We start from the raw sequence: 15,880 nt of genomic DNA on the forward strand, positions 1-15,880 counted from the left end.
TTCTTATTTTAGTTTTATAATTGCTCATTTTCATACTTCCCTATACATACATTCAAGCAATAATACAAAAGTATTGACTAAAACAAAAATGTGGTATCTACAGTTTTCTGTGCTGAAGCATCCAGCTTCTGAAATGTGAGAAACAGAGCACTTAGAACTCTGATGAGAAAAACTTGAAGCACCAAACCCAGACTATATCCTTATTTAAATGACCATTACATTTCTAGTTACTGCAACACTGCAGTTGCAAATGAATCACATTTGTTTTATCTAATTTCTCTCTGTTTTTTAAAACTCTATTTGAAACACACACTATCCAATGATCCATTTTTGAGCCATGATTTTAGCAGCACTGAAAAGTAATTCTCAACAGCAGCTTTGACACAAATGCAGCATTTTTTCACAGAAAGGCCACTCTAAAGTGCTTTATTACCATGACATGATGCCTAATGTTTCTAACACTATATATGAAAATAAACAATGTGTGCTGGACCCACAATACAGAGCTACCTCTACAGTTAAAGTACAAAGGAGAAACCAAATTTATGCACAGAAAAGGAGCACTTACTGCCATTCTTTCAGCTGTGAGCCACTCTTCCTCTTCAGGATTACCATGTCGATGAGTGTAGTATGACACACTGGATATTACTTTGTTAACTTCATTTAGTGCATTCATTTTACCATTGAAAGAGGAAATTTGTAACAACCTGTGAGAAAAATTTAATGTAAGAAGTGTGGAAAAAAATATCACCAGTGGCATATTATATGAGAAGTAGCATCTTACCTAAGAATCATTTTTAACCTAAATATTTCTAAATTTTTTACAGTTTCTTCTTGTCCTGGAACTCTTGAAGCTAAGTTCTTTAGAGATTTGATTATCATTGACAGAGCATCATTTTTGGCTTCATTCTTTGCTTCTTTTTTCAGTTCATCATCTGTTAAATTTTCTAAAAACTGTGGAACCATTTCTATAATTGGAAGGAAGTATTTCTTCACTGTATGTAATGTTAAAAATTCAAAACATTGTCCAAATGGCCTAAAAATCAAAGAAAAAAAGGAAAGTGTCATAATCAATTGTCATGCAACATTATGAAAATAAGGTGCAATTAATTAAAGAAACTCATATCTACTTAGAAGCACATGGAATGCTGAAGGTAGACACAACCAGCTGAATGAAGAGATGGAGTGAAAGGAAGTGCTTCAATAAAAGCCTTAAGCTTTCTGCTAACACAGTATCTTATACTGAGTCCAACTTTTGCAAATGCATAAATCATTATTTAGAAAAAAACTTACTTGATGAGAGCTGCAATGATCTGAACATTCAATGCTGATCCACTCATGAATCGATCATGCAAGACCTGAAATCCATTTAATGTGCCAAACTTGTTGATAAGATCTACTAGCCAACCCTGTAATAAAACAAACAGTTATTTTCTGGTATTCACAAAGTACCATCTAAAAATACTTTCAAGCATCTTTTAATAACAATATTTGCTTTAAAATAGTCTTTACACAGTTTACATATTCAGTTTTAAGGAAATGCTCAGAAACAGGCAACAAGATTTTTTCTGATATCATGTCAAAGAGTAGATGCTGCAGATGAGCTACTCAAGAAATTTATTTAGGAATAAAACTGACTATAATTTAGGCCCAGTTAGAGCTGTTAAATTATTACAGAAAGTCTGACAGTTCTGGTATTTTTTCTTTGTCCTGGATGTGATAATGTCACATATAAAAACATTAAGGATGCAAAGTAGCATTCTTCTAAACACAACTAGCAATGCAAGGGAAGTTGAAGGACACTGAAGTGTTTTATCCTTGGTTCTTACAAGTAAATAGTCAGCAGTTCAACTAAAGAAAAAAAATTTAAAAAACTAAAAAAAAAACCCCACTGTAAAAAAAAAAAAAGTTGTATGTGTATATATAAAATAAATAAAATTTAGTTAACTCCTGAAGTCTTATCAATGCCATTTGGAGATCAATTCTGAAAACTTCAGACTCAAGAACCAGGACAGATTGCTAATCTTCACTTCCAGTTAAAAAAATAAAACAACAAAAACAAAATCCCAAGAAACCACAACTACAAAACACAAAAAACCAAAAAACCCAAACCTTCAACATCCTCCCAAAACAAAACCAAACCAAAGCCACTGAAAAAACCACACTGACACTGGTATCTCATGTCCAATTAAAAAACATTTCTTCCACCACTGGAAACTGTAAGGAAGAGAAAATTCCCAATTTATCACATAATCTCCTCCTCAAAGTGTGTCACCTACAAAATTTCATGTTAAGGCAGAAAGTAAATGCATCAACTGGCAAATACAAGCAAGCCAGTTAACACAGCAGGAATGGCATTCCAGCAGAGTTGTGCCAGCTTACCACAGAAACAGGTGACACAGTTTGATGGTGGACCAAAGACAGGAGGAGTTAGAGGAGAAATGCACTTTAAATCAGGAGAACATCTTAGTGATAGAAGAATGAAGAGGGCTTTTGCCCCCACTCTAAGAACACTTCCCTACAGCTGCTGTGTCATTAGGTAACACTGCACAGAGTAAAACCCAGGGCTCTGGAAAGGCTCTCCCACCTTTGGGGATCGTGGGTCAGGAGGACGGGCATAAAGTTCATCTTCAGCGAGCTGGACTCCTGCAGGAACTGTTTCTGAGGGACGAGTACCATTGTAGAGGTGGAATTTGCAGTGAGGATTTAAGGCCATGGCAAGAAGTTCAAGAAGGGGAAACCAATCTTGGGACAGCTTGGCCACACAGAGTTCCACTAGTCTATGAGTGTTGTTAATAATACATCTCTGTTAATAAAAAAAAGAACAAGTAAGAATGTGGCAGGGGACTGTACAATGAATATGAACTATAAACTTGTAACATACATGGTTCCAGTTCTCCCCCAGATCATCTCTCATGTTTTATTTCCTTCCAAAACCCTGGAGGCAATAAAGTGAAACACTGACAGAAAGATGACTCCCCACTGCCTGTTCAGATCCACGCATACAAGAGTTTTCTCACAACTCACTACTGAGTTTCAAAGATTAGCTCCAGCTTTTACAGCCTCCTCCCCCTAATCACAATGGCAGTTTCCTTCCTTTTTCAATTACCACGCTCTTCAGAAACACAACTTGAAAAACTCACATGAATTTCAAACTTCCAGCCGCTCACTGCCTCGTCTGTAAGGATTTTTGTGAAGGATATTGTTAACCCATCTCGAAAAAATCGCTGGCATGCTTCACTTTTGACATCAAGGCCTATTTAAAACAAGAAAGAACAACAAACTATTAGACATAGAATTTCATTAGCTGTTACATGAACATTTTACATGCTGAAAGCAAAGATTTGGTGTGATGGTGTTGGTAAGTTTTTCTCAGTAGCTCATACAGGGCTGTGTTTTGATTTGGGCTGGAAACAGTGTTGGAAACACAGGGATGTTTTCTTTACTGCTGAGCAGGGCTCTCAGATCCAAGGTTTTCCTGCTCCTCACACCTCCGTGCCAGGCAGTAAGCTGGGGGTGCACAAGGATTTGGGAGGGGACACAGTCGGGCCAGCTGAGCCTAAAGAACCACAGGGATGTCCCAGACCATATGGAGTCCTGATCAGCCTGCAGAGCTGAGGAAGAAGGAAGGGGGAGATGTTTGAAGCGATGTTGTTGGTCTCCCCAAGTCACTGTCACATGTGATGGAGCTCTGCTGCCCTGGGGATGGCAGAACACCTGCCCAGCCATGGGAAGTGGCGCATGAATTCCTTGGTTTGCTTTGCTGGCACAGAAGGCTTTTGTTTTACCTCTTAAACTGTATTTATCCCAACCCATGAGTTTTTTAACTTCTCCCTTTCTGATTCTCTCCTCCATCCCACCAGAGGGACAATGAACAAGTGGCTGTGTGGTGCTTAGCTGCTGGCTGGGGTTAAATCACAACATTTGGACTTCAAAGGTTTGGTGTTTAAAGTTTCAGAAATGATTCTAAACAAGTCTTGGATGAAAACAAACTTACACAAGCTTAAATGGACAACTCGTTGGATTAATGTTCTAGCAAAACCACCTCAAAAATTGCTCCTTTACATAATTTTAAAATTGTTTTTAAAAACATTTGATTTGGGTTGGTTTTTTCCCCCACGTTTACAACATATTTCAATAGATATACTAGCAAAAATAAGAGTAAGTACAATTCTTCTTTATGTTCTCTCTTATCTACTTGCTAACAGCAAAACCAGTGAGAGAAGAGAGGTAAAAAATACCCATTTCAAGGAAATGCAGAAGACAGAGCTTCAGTAAGGAACTCAGTAGTGGTCCCATAGAAATGCAGATGAATCATCTCGAGAAAGATGGAGATGGTCTTTAAAGGGTGCTGGGAACCACTCCCATTGCTGGGCTGGCCTAGCTTTTGGATGCACACGCACCCATGCATAAACAGATTTAAATTTTTTTGTCCCTAGGGCCTCCCTCTCTCTCTCATTCTGTGCAATTCATCAAAAACACAGATTTGGGACCAAGTCTGAAGGTTTACATTGTGTAGTGAAATCTAATTTCAGTTTAAGTTAGTTATAAGTTCCAGAAGTTGCCTTGCATCTTGCTTGCATGTGACACATAAAGTTCTGGCAGCATGTTAAAAACTGAGTGTAAATGTCAGGAGCAATACAATCCTTCTGAAGAAAGGGTGGAGAATATTCTTGCCTATAAAAAACCAAAACCTTAAAATAAACAATTTTTTATTTTTTAAATGTATAGGATCTAATTCACCACGGCATTTACTTCTGGAGCAAATCTCATTACTGAAAATACTCCATAAGCATTCCAGATTTATTGTGGAGATAAACATCAGTCTAGCTATTAAATGCTATTTTTCAAATAGGTTTTCTTCTATTAGCAAGTAACTCCAGACTATCTGTTGATAGTTTCATGGCTCATTGTTTAACAAAGAATAATACATCAATGCCTACACATAAAAAGAGAATTTTCCATAAATGGGTGCATCTGCCAGGAATAATGCAAGTCACAGTCTAACAGGATTCACACTACTCTGTCAAATTCACTCCTTTCACTTGAAGGTGGTAATGCTGACATTTCATTCATATAAGTACTTTCAATTAGTTTAGTTATGTCCAATTGTAGTTCCTGAAAAGATTTAAAGATAATGCAAATACCACTCTTATTTTATAGCCAGGGTCACAAAGAAGTAGCTACCCTGAAGTCACTCCAGAATGCTGATGGCCATGGGCTGTGTTAGGAATAAAAGGTTTTTAAGAGCCCTAACCACAAGAAAACAGTGCCTGCAAAAACATGTAGTGGGGTCTTTCCAGGTTTTGTTGCTTCACAATTTAAATAGGATACAGTCAGAAATACAAAGTTTATGTAATTCAAAAGCTGATTATTTCTCAGTATATCCTTTCAGTTCCTCCTTTTGAAAACAGATCTTGTCAGAATATGAAAAATTCCCACAGACAGGTAGCAAAGGGTTGAATTATAGATGTTACTGAGATAATGGAGTAGTTTAATCAATTAAAAAACAGACACAACCAAACCATTTCCATTGCTTCTCTATATATACCCCACTCTCAAACAGTGGCTGCCAAGCTCTGAGCTACCAAAACAGTGTCAGTTACACCCTATCATATTTCTTGGGAACTGGAAGTTATTTAAAAGGAACCACATTAACCATCATGTAACTTCAAGTAGCAAGAAACCCTCCAAAATTCTAGGATGAAGCTGCTAAGATAACACAGTAAACAACTAATATTAAGAGCTTTGCTTGTTTTCTCCTTATCCAATAATCCTAGCATTTACACACAGCAATTCATCTAGAGGGCAAGAGGAAACATAATTAAGCAGCAACACAGAAGTACTTTTTAGAATTGCACACCAACAACTTAATTAAATCAAAGTGCAAAAGCATATGAATATGTTTCCACTGTTTTTCACAACTTCAAGAGGAAAAATAAGCTTTTCTTTTGGGGAACTTTCAACTAAGCCTGATGCTTTGGAGAAGTACATTGATGTCAGGAGTAGTTAGAAATCTCATTCTGCTCTTATTACTTCAGTGCATTGACAGTTTTGAAGTTTTGGGTTTTTTTTCTTTTTAAAGATGACTTAACAGCTGGTGGAATATACTTCTCCTCTCTCACAAATCACAAGCAGATAATTTGTTCTTACTGCACTGTTCCAACAACGCAGTCACAAAGGTGGCTGCACTTTCTCTGGAGAAGCTGGCATTCTTTTCCCTTCAGAACAGATGTGATCCCTTGAACATCCTACACTTGCCTGAAGATTCCTGCCAGACCCAGCTACACACAAAGCCACCAATTCCAAGCACAACCAGAGCTGATAAATCAGTGTTGGCAACAATATGTCATTATCCTTGCTGGATCACAAGGATGCACCCTAACTTCTGTTTCTCCACAGAGTGCTCCAAAGCAAAAGAGACTTAACAGTCAAGGCAATCCAGAATATCATGACCACAATCAGCTTTAGTCTTAAAGCTGCCTAAAAATAACATTTATTAACATGGAAATGACATTGTCCTGGGCCAGCACCTATGCAGAAGAAAGAGCAGGCACTTGATATAATGCTGTGTTCGAAACACAAAGAGCTGGTAAATGCAGGTATCCTAAAAAATGATTTTGCTGTGACTCTTGCTATTACTCAAACACAAGCAATCTCCCAGGAGAACAGAACTTTCCAGAACACATGGCAAACCTGTCAATCTGACCAGTACAATTTAACAGGCACATACACTGTCTGATATGGAACCCTCTCACTCCAGGTCAGACACCAGCAAGCACTGGTAGGACAATTAGTCTAAGCCATGCTGTTTAAAATTCTAACTTTTCTCTGATATTCTTAGAAGCATACGAGTGCCAAATCTGAACAAAAATTTCTGGCAAGATATTTGAAAGGTAGAGTAGAAACTTATTAAAAAATAAAGCCAACTAGAATTCTTTGCGTTTTAGCATCTGCTATAAAGACCAAACCCACTAGGTTTGATATCAAAGTGAATACAGAAAACAGGTATGACAAGAATGACAGGATTTTTATGTCTTTGAGCTTATTCAACTTCCCTACTTGTGCTAAGGCACCTATTTCTAACTACATTCATGGCTTTTTTAAAGTTCTCATAAGGTTTTGCATAGCATTCTGATACAATCTCCAAGACCAGGGTTGTAACAGAAATTAGTAACAATTTTTAAGCCTCCACCAGGGATTCGAAAGACAAAAAAGAACTTTGCACACCAGTCCAATAATCAAAGGTCTTTCAGTTACCTTTTTTACTTAGGTCAATAGCAGCTTCTAGAAGAACTTCTAATTCCCCCTTCGGCAATACAGGAACAACCCATCGAGGCCTATATTCAAAAACAAACAAACCCAATTTCAATTCTGCTTCTGAAAAATCAAGAATTCTTGCCCCATTGTAATGCTTTTAAATATAGGCTCAGTACATAGATTTTTAAATGCCCTGACAAGTATTACACTAACCAACCCAAAGAAAACCACATTCTGCTTCAAGCTTTCTCTTTACAACTTTAACCCAACAAAAAAAGCATTTCATGAAGTCCAGAGAAACAAAGATATAAAAATTCTGATTCCTCTATCAAGATGTTTGCACAAATCATCAACACCTTTTTACAAAAGTGTGAAAATACCTGTTGATCATGTCATCCAACTTTGCCAGGTCTGTGTGTGGAAATGCAGGCTCCTCATCTTCAAGCTGGGGTGGAGCATCAGCTTGGCCCTGCTCATCAGGCGGGGTAGCTGGCGAGTTCTCATTTGAAGAATCAGGTGAAGAAGTCTAAAATGAAGATGGAAAATACTTCAAGTACTACCTGCACTTGTGTTCCACTTGTTTTGGCTGTTTTCTGTCATAATGCATTCCAAAGAATCAGCTCAAGTACATATCAATGTAAAATAGTTTTATTAGAGATTTATTAACAAAAACAGAGCATAAAATGTGCTATATTTTTCTATCTTGGCAGTTTAAAAATCAAGCTACTTTCCCAGCGAGGAAAGTGGGGTTTTTTTGGTAACAGCTTCTACTTTCAGCAGATCATTTTTCCAGAAGGTGAAATAACTACACTGAAGCTCCAGTTTTTATAAATCTTGTCCAGAAAAGTTGATTACTTTAAGTAGATAGTCTTCAACAAAAGCACAGAAGAAAACAACAATGAAAAGAGTTTGCTAAACATGAGTGACTCACTACTATAACCATCTACTAATCAACCTTGAACAACAAAGTTAAACCCTCTCTGATGGGCCATGCAAAATACAACACGTTATGCAGATATCTGTTATTATGCATACACAGAAATAGTATGAACTGACAATAAGAGCAAGACTTAGGAAGACAAAACCTCAAGAACATTTTTCACCTGCTGTGCCACATCTGTTTGGCAGGGAGTGTTATTTTCTTCACAGTAGCCTGTAGGGTGCTAGGTTTTGGATTTGGGACCAAAACAGCACTGGGAACACATCAGTGTTTTGTCTGTTGGTGAACTGTGCTATCACAGATTCAAGGCCTGTTTTTCTCTTTGGTAGCTCCTGTCAGAACTCAGACATAGGCAGGAGATACCATGAGGTGGAAGCAGGAAATGCCACCTGGGATGTTGTCAGAGTATGAAGAGAAGCAATGAAGCAAGCCAAGGCCCACTTGGAATTAAACCTGGCTAAGGATGTCAAAGGTACCAACAAGGGCTTCTTCAAAGACATCACAACCAAAATAAATACATGGGAAGATGTGGTCCTGTGGCTGCCTCAGCCTGGAGACTGGGGAGAAGGTCTAGAGGAAGGAAGTTTCCTTTGGCTGAGAAGACTGGGTGAAGAACATGTAATTAAACTTCAAATCCACAGGTCCATGGGCCCTGATGGGATGCACCCACAAGTGCTGAGAACTGCTGGAATCATAGTGAGGCAGGAGAGGTGCCTGAGGGGTGGAAGAAAGCAAATGTCACCCCAGTCTTCAGTAAGGGCAAGATGGAGGACCCTGGAACTACTGGCCAGTCAGCCTCACTTCAACGCCTGGAGAGGTGACTCTGGAGGCCACCTCTACCCACATGGAAGACAAGAAGGAAATGAGCAGAGGTCAGCATGGATTCATTAAAGTTGAATCATGCCTGACCAGCCTGATTGCTTTCTACGATGGAGCAACTGCCTGGAGGGATGAGGGGAGAGCAGGGGATGTTGTTCTGCCTCAACTTCAGCAAGGCTCTGGCGCTGTCTCTCACAGCCTCTGCCTCCACAGACTCAAGAAGCGAGGACAGGGTGAGAGGACACTGAGGTGGACTGAGAAGTGCCTGAATGGCAGATCCCAGAGGTTGCTACTTGGTGGCACAGGGTTCAGTTGGAGGCCTGGCACCACTGGTGGCCCCCAGGGTTCAATACTTGGCCCAGGACTGTTTTACTTATTCATCAATGGCCTGGCTGAGGGCAGATACCTCCTCAGAGAGTTCTCTGGTGACACAAGGCTGGGAGGAGGGGCCAGTACCCCAGAGGCCCTGCAGCCCTTGGGAAGGACCTCGACAGCATGGAGAGATGGGCAGAGAACCTCCTGGAACCCAGCAAGGGCAGATGCAGGGTCCTGCCCTGGGGAAGAACAACCCCAGGCACCAGGACAGGCTGGGACTGACCTGCTGGGAAGCTGCTCTGGGGAGAAGGACCTGGGGGTGCTGGTGGACAATGAGCTGTCCCCGAGCCAGCACCGTGTCCCTGTGGCACAGAGGGTCAATGGGATTCTGGGGTGCATTAGGAAGGGCACTGCCAGCAGGTCAGGGAGGTGATGCTGCCCCTCTGCTCAGCCCTGTGAGGATCACCTGGAGTGCTGTGTCCAATTTGGGGCTCATCAGGACAGGAGAGAGGTGGAGCTCCTGGAGCAGGTCCAGCAGAGAATGGCAAAAATGATGAAGGAACTGGAGCATCTCACTGAGGAAAGGCTGAGGGAGCTGGGCCTATTTAACCTGGAGATGGCTTAGAGAGGATCTCATCAATATCTGCAGAAAGGTGTCAGAGGATGGGCCAGACTCTGCCCAGTGATGCCCAGCAACAGGACAAGAGGCAACAGGCAAAAACTGAAACACAGAAGTTCCCCCTGAACATAAGGAAGAACTTAACAGTGAGGCTGACTAAGCACTGGAATGGATTGCCCTGAGAGGCTGTGGGGTCTCCTTCTCTGGAGATATATTGTCTGGTCACAATCCCCAGTAGGGTGGTCTAGGGAACCCTGCTTGAGCAGGCACCCTGGATTAGATGACCACCAGTTGTCCCTTTGAACCTTACCCATCCTGTGATTCTCACTTTGCCCCCTGCAGTCAGCAGGGCAAGAGGCTGGGAGGGGACACAGCCGGGAGAGCTGACCTGAAATGACCCAAAAGACACTCCATGCCACAGAGCATCACACTTGGCAATAAAACAAAGGGGTTTTTTCCCCAAGGCAGCTGTTGCTTGGGGACTGGTTGGGCATCATCAGCTGGTAGTGAGTGATGGCACTTGCATCACTTGTTTCCCCCTACCCCTTTCATTTATTAAACTGCATTTATCTCAGCCCAAACAGTTTCTCACTTTTTCCTTTCAATTCTCCATCCCACTGAGGCAGAGGGAGTCAGACAGTGGAGACTTCCTCGGCAGTTCAGGGCCAGGCCTCCCCACGTATCAAAGTACAATTCACTCTCAGGAAGGAGCAATCACTAAACATTATGGTATTAAAAATACCATCTTCACACTGAATTAAATAACAAAGCATAGTTCTTCTCCTAAATGGTTTTGGCTTGACATGATACTGCATCTTCTCTGGTATTTTTTTGCCCAACAAAAAAGAATCATTACACTGTGATGTAATATATGAAAGCTTTTGCTTTTCTTTTGAAAGCAAGGAACATGAGAAGCTGTTCAGGAAGTGCAGTACAATGAACAGAGACCCGGATGCAGCTGCTCTGGAAAGGCTGATACCTGAGTAAGCTGCTTTAAACACAAAGTGCTTTTGCAAAACTGAGCAGAAACTGAACTCACAGATGTGGTGTGGTTCTACCGATCTGTGGCAGGTTCTGCAATGTGGTTCTGAGAAAGCTTCTGGTATTAATCCAAGAAGCCTTTTTATCCAAAACAGGTATGCTTGAAAGAACCATGCCACTGCCTGAAAAGGCAGCATTTTTACAATGCCAGGCTCTTTAACCATATTTACTTTGCCAATACCACTGCCTTCACCCCTCAAAATATTGTTGTACTTCCAGACACACACAGAGAAACATCTAACTTAACTAGAGGTCTCCAGAAATGTACAGAATCAAATAATTCAGGAACACTATTTCTAAAGAACAAAGTCCTTTATTTTGAGATGAATTGATTGCTAATACCATACCTGATTCTGCTGGAGGGGAGGCTGGGACTGTCCATCAGGAGCCTGGCCCTGGCTGTCATTCCCTCCTACCGGAGAGCCACGAGTCGTGGCTGTCATACTCGACACAGGGCAGATCTTTGCAATTTTGTCTGCTTATGTAGTTGATGTGAGAGAAGAAATTATAGTCCACTTAGTAAAGTTGAAGTACCAGCATATGCTTGCCTTAAAAATCTCCAACTCAAGAACATGCCATCTTGCAGAGACCATTGCATAATCTGGAGAGGAAAAAAAAAAGACAACACGCTGTATTAACATATACAGGAAACTCAATCCACACCTGGAAAAGAACATTACAGAAACAAATACATTGCTATAGAGAATCTTTTATTTTAGACTTATTATTTCTTCTTATTGAATAGAACTGACAAAGTCACATTTGAAATATTTAACATCATTTTAATGTTCTAAGTAAAAATTACAATCACCTTTATACCATTGAGGCACTGACACACCCTCCAAATGTGTGTCTGTTTACTCTGTTCAGAGTAAATGTGTGCAGCTCTTTGCTCTGACTCTTTAGTGCCTGAATTCCTAGAGTAGATTCTCCATCTGAATTCATGGTGCTGCTCAAGGTCTATGTAGAAATGACTTGGTTAAGAGCCTAAAAAGCCAAATTTGTAATCTTTGCAATACTCTCCTCCTGACAGTGTCTAACTGCAGATGTCAGAGGGAGTTGAGAGACTGATTCTACTTCAGCTGAGACTAACAGAGACCCTGCAGCCAAACTCCTCTTAGCACATCAGTATTCACCCAGGGAATTGGACTTGTATTCCCTTTACCCAGCATGTGCCTATGAAAGCCTGGGCCCACTGGCCTTTCAGCCCCACTATGAAACCCATCACATCCCCACCACGTGCTTTAGTAGATTATATGAAGAAAATTGTGACATCAGATTTGTTGAAGTTGTAATGCTATACCAACAGTTTCACATTCACTGTGTTTCAACTTCACTGGGTTATATACAGACAAAAAGAGCTGCATCAAGTTTTAACAGCAATTCCACTCGATAGCACCAGGCATTGTATAACCACGGAAGCTGAAATGTAATTTCCCAGAGCAACTCAGACTTCCAAGCACCACATAAAACACAAACAGTTCCCAGGAAGTTAAAAAGCCAAGTAAGGTGATACAAAGAGTTGTATGAGTTTCCAGGAAGATGCATTTGGCAGTGCTGAGTTCCTGATCCAATCATCAAAACCTCAAGTTAACAACTGGAGTGAAATTTCTGTTGTAACACCATGCATATTCCTAAGTGTTTTATTACGATGTCTCATCTCAAGTTAAGTTTCAATGCTGTTATTTTTCTCCAAGACACTTTAAAATCTTTTCTTATATTGTGTGAATTTGCAAGGCCTGACATATACAATAAAAATTGACTGAATACACTCTAACTCCTCTGCCTAGTCTCTGGTATTAACAGCACCAACAAACTTAGACATCTCTAATAATGCCATTAGAATAATGTTCACTTTTCAGTAAAATTGTACTGTTTCAAAACACTCAACTGTTATCCATCTCTAGCTTTCATAATTCATATTCATAAGGCTTAGTAAGCCTACTAAGTCCAGAACAAATGCATTACCAACTCAAAGCTTTCTTTAGGAAGAAACTGATTTTTGAAATGCAATTTTTGAAATGAATGTATTCGGTATTTAATTTGTGCTTTTTTAAAAATGTCCTCCTGAGTATTTAATTGTTTTTTACTGATGTTTATAAAGATCACTAAGTAGAAAGTACCAGCAAGATTAAGTTTTCTGCCACATACATATACACAAACACACACACTGCAGTCTACTGCAGTTCAATGCAGTCAGTTCTGCACTACCTGATGGAGGTTTGGAGGTACTCACACAAACCAGTGACATCAAACTGCTGCCAGCTCCCACTGCACTGTTCCGCAGCCCTAAGCCAACCCCACCACAATAAACCTCCTTTCATCACCAGCACTCTTCCTTAACAGGGCTGGGTCACAGAACAGCCACATAAAACACTTGTGCTGGCACAAGGAGCGAGGTAGCAAAGAAGCAGGAAAATGGTAAAACAGCTCATTTCAGCAGCAATCCTGCTCCAGGCTGGCTTCAACTGCAGCCAGAGGTGCTCACCAGCAGCTGTGGTTCCAAAACAGCTGGTGCCAAGGGCAAGCTGCTTGATTTCAGCTCTTCCCTACCCTAATGCTTTGTGCTGAATTCTCATGAAGTGAGCTGCTTCAGACTCCTAAAGGAAACAACAATAAAAGCCCACCAAATGTACAAAGACTGATTATTTTTCAGTTTCTTTAATTATGTGAAGTAGTGCACTGCAAGGCCAGAGTACTCACCCTAATGCCAGCCAGGGAACCAGGACAAACTGCAGCTCTCCTGCCAGACTGACTGACATCAGTGTGAACTTACCCTCAGATCTGCCTCTGTGCTCAGCTGAAGGATGTGGGCAAAGCAAAGCATTCTTGTAAACTCCAGTCTGCTCAAGGCAAGTAATGCAACTTAAGAAGATTCAAGAAAGCTACAACTGAAATAAGCAATTTACTCAAAATCTTACAAATTCATAGAATGAAATAAAATCTAAGAAAAATATTATGAATTTTGTAGATGCCAGTAAATACAAAACATTTACATGAAGGACTCATCTATTTTTTTCTTCCTCTTATTTAGGGATTGTTTGCTTTACAGTCTAATGATGATTCTCCATGCATATTATTTAAATTACACTCCCAGGAAAGTGTATTTCAGGGCTTACACAGAGTTTCACTTGTAGTCATGTGCATTAGACAAGGCCAACTTCCTAAGTGAGTCCATCACTTCTCCCTCCAAGTTTATGTGACGTCCTCAAGACACACAATAGTAACTTCAAGTTATGCTGCAGCTAACTAAAAACATTCCATTTCAAATAAATCATCTGAGTGGTTCTTGTAGTCAGAGGCATGCTCTCAATTGCAGGGAGATCCTTGTTCAGGTATTTTCCTTTTAATTACAGAATATACAAACATACTTTCGTAAATGCAATTAAAATCCAATTAATGCAATTTAAACAGTATTAGAAGGCAGTGGTTCACCAGTCCTGTTTTCAGCCACTCATTCACCATTTCTGTTCCAGAGAAAACATCAAACTGCATGCCCACAGAGAACACACCACTGCTTTAACCTCTCTAGAATTAATAAAGCATGAAACTTCGAATTCCCATCACTTCATTAATTCAGGCTACCCAATTCAATTTTTTAGAGTTACAGCGCATCAAGGCACAGTTTGGCTCAGCTCAAGAATTGCCTTCATACCTATTTATAATGAATTTGATCATTTATAAACAAATGTAAACTGATGCAGTGACATATATGTATATGTAAGTGTACAGATAGCACAATAGAACATTTCAGCTGAATTCTAATGCATACCCTGTTAGTTTTTATAAACATCTCATTTCTACTATTTCTGATTTTGGATTCAGCACACTATCCTAGAATCAACAGAACACACTGAATTGGAAGGGCCCCACAGGAATCATCCAGTCCAACTCCAGGCCCTGCACAGAACCATCCCCAGTCACACCATGTGCCCAAGAACATTCACCAAATGTTTCTTGTTCTCTGCCAGGCTGGTGCTGTGAGCACTGCCCTGGGGAGCAGTTCAGTGCCCAGCCTCCCTCTGGGGAAGAACCTTTTCCTGATACCCAACCTAAACCTCCCTGACACAGCTTCAGGCCATTCCCTCGGGTCCTGTCAGTGTCCCCACAGAGCAGAGCTCAGTGCCTGCCCCTCCTGTTCCCCTCACAAGAAGCTGTGACTGCACTGAGGTCTCCCCTCAGTCTCCTCCAGGCTGAACAGAGCAAACCCCTCAGCTGCTCCTCACTCAGCTTCCCCTCAGACCCCTCACCATCCTCATGGCCCTCCTTTGGATATTCTCTAAGAACTTCATGTCTTTCTTACATCATTGAGCACCAGCTTAGGGCGAGGCCACCATGGAGCAGAGCAGGACAATCCCCTCCCCTGCCCAGCTGGTGATGCTGTCCCTGATGTCCCTCCAGGCTGCCAGGGCACTGCTGACCCACCTTCAACTCTCCATTGACCAGGACTCCCAGGTCCCTTTCTGCAGCACTGCCTTCCAGTACCTCACTGCCCACTCTGCCCATACACCCAGGGCTGCCCTATGCCACAGGTACAAGTCACATTAAAAAAAATTACCTTTACCCAAAGCTCTGAATGGATGTTTTAACACAGGGTCAAGATGGAGACAGAACCCTGCTAAGTGACAAACTCACTCCACTGCTGCTAATCAAGCAGTTTATGAGGCTATGAAGACTGAGTCAAATGAATCCCACTGACTCCTGCTTTTGATGCCAATTGAGAAAATTCCTATTTGACATATTTTTCCCATCTCCTTTTGTCACCCTGATCCACCACTAAATCCCAAGTGAAAGCCAGTTTTGGCTCCACCTGACTCCCTGGAATTTCAGCAGCCCCAGAAAAAGACAACTACAGAATTTTTGACTCCCTGTGGTCCCCATTCAGA

General features: G+C 41.0%; 1 protein-coding gene across 3 annotated transcripts in view; it reads right to left on the reverse strand.

The window, feature by feature from the left end:
* USP9X (ubiquitin specific peptidase 9 X-linked) overlaps positions 1-15,880 on the reverse strand; it is a 102,780-nt gene that overhangs the window by 67,034 nt on the left and 19,866 nt on the right. For all 3 annotated transcript variants that reach the window (XM_064706546.1, XM_064706536.1, XM_064706528.1), the window contains exons 2-9: positions 11,342-11,595; positions 7,641-7,786; positions 7,261-7,340; positions 3,144-3,256; positions 2,588-2,806; positions 1,294-1,409; positions 785-1,036; positions 569-707 (exon numbers count right to left, since the gene is read on the reverse strand). In XM_064706546.1, the coding sequence (XP_064562616.1) occupies positions 569-707; positions 785-1,036; positions 1,294-1,409; positions 2,588-2,806; positions 3,144-3,256; positions 7,261-7,340; positions 7,641-7,786; positions 11,342-11,437 (1,161 nt within the window). In that variant the 5' untranslated portion in view covers positions 11,438-11,595. The remainder of the gene's footprint in view (positions 1-568; positions 708-784; positions 1,037-1,293; positions 1,410-2,587; positions 2,807-3,143; positions 3,257-7,260; positions 7,341-7,640; positions 7,787-11,341; positions 11,596-15,880) is intronic.

The sequence above is a fragment of the Zonotrichia leucophrys genome, chromosome 1, assembly GCF_028769735.1.
Source record: "Zonotrichia leucophrys gambelii isolate GWCS_2022_RI chromosome 1, RI_Zleu_2.0, whole genome shotgun sequence".
In the NCBI taxonomy this organism is placed as follows: Eukaryota; Metazoa; Chordata; class Aves; order Passeriformes; family Passerellidae; genus Zonotrichia; species Zonotrichia leucophrys.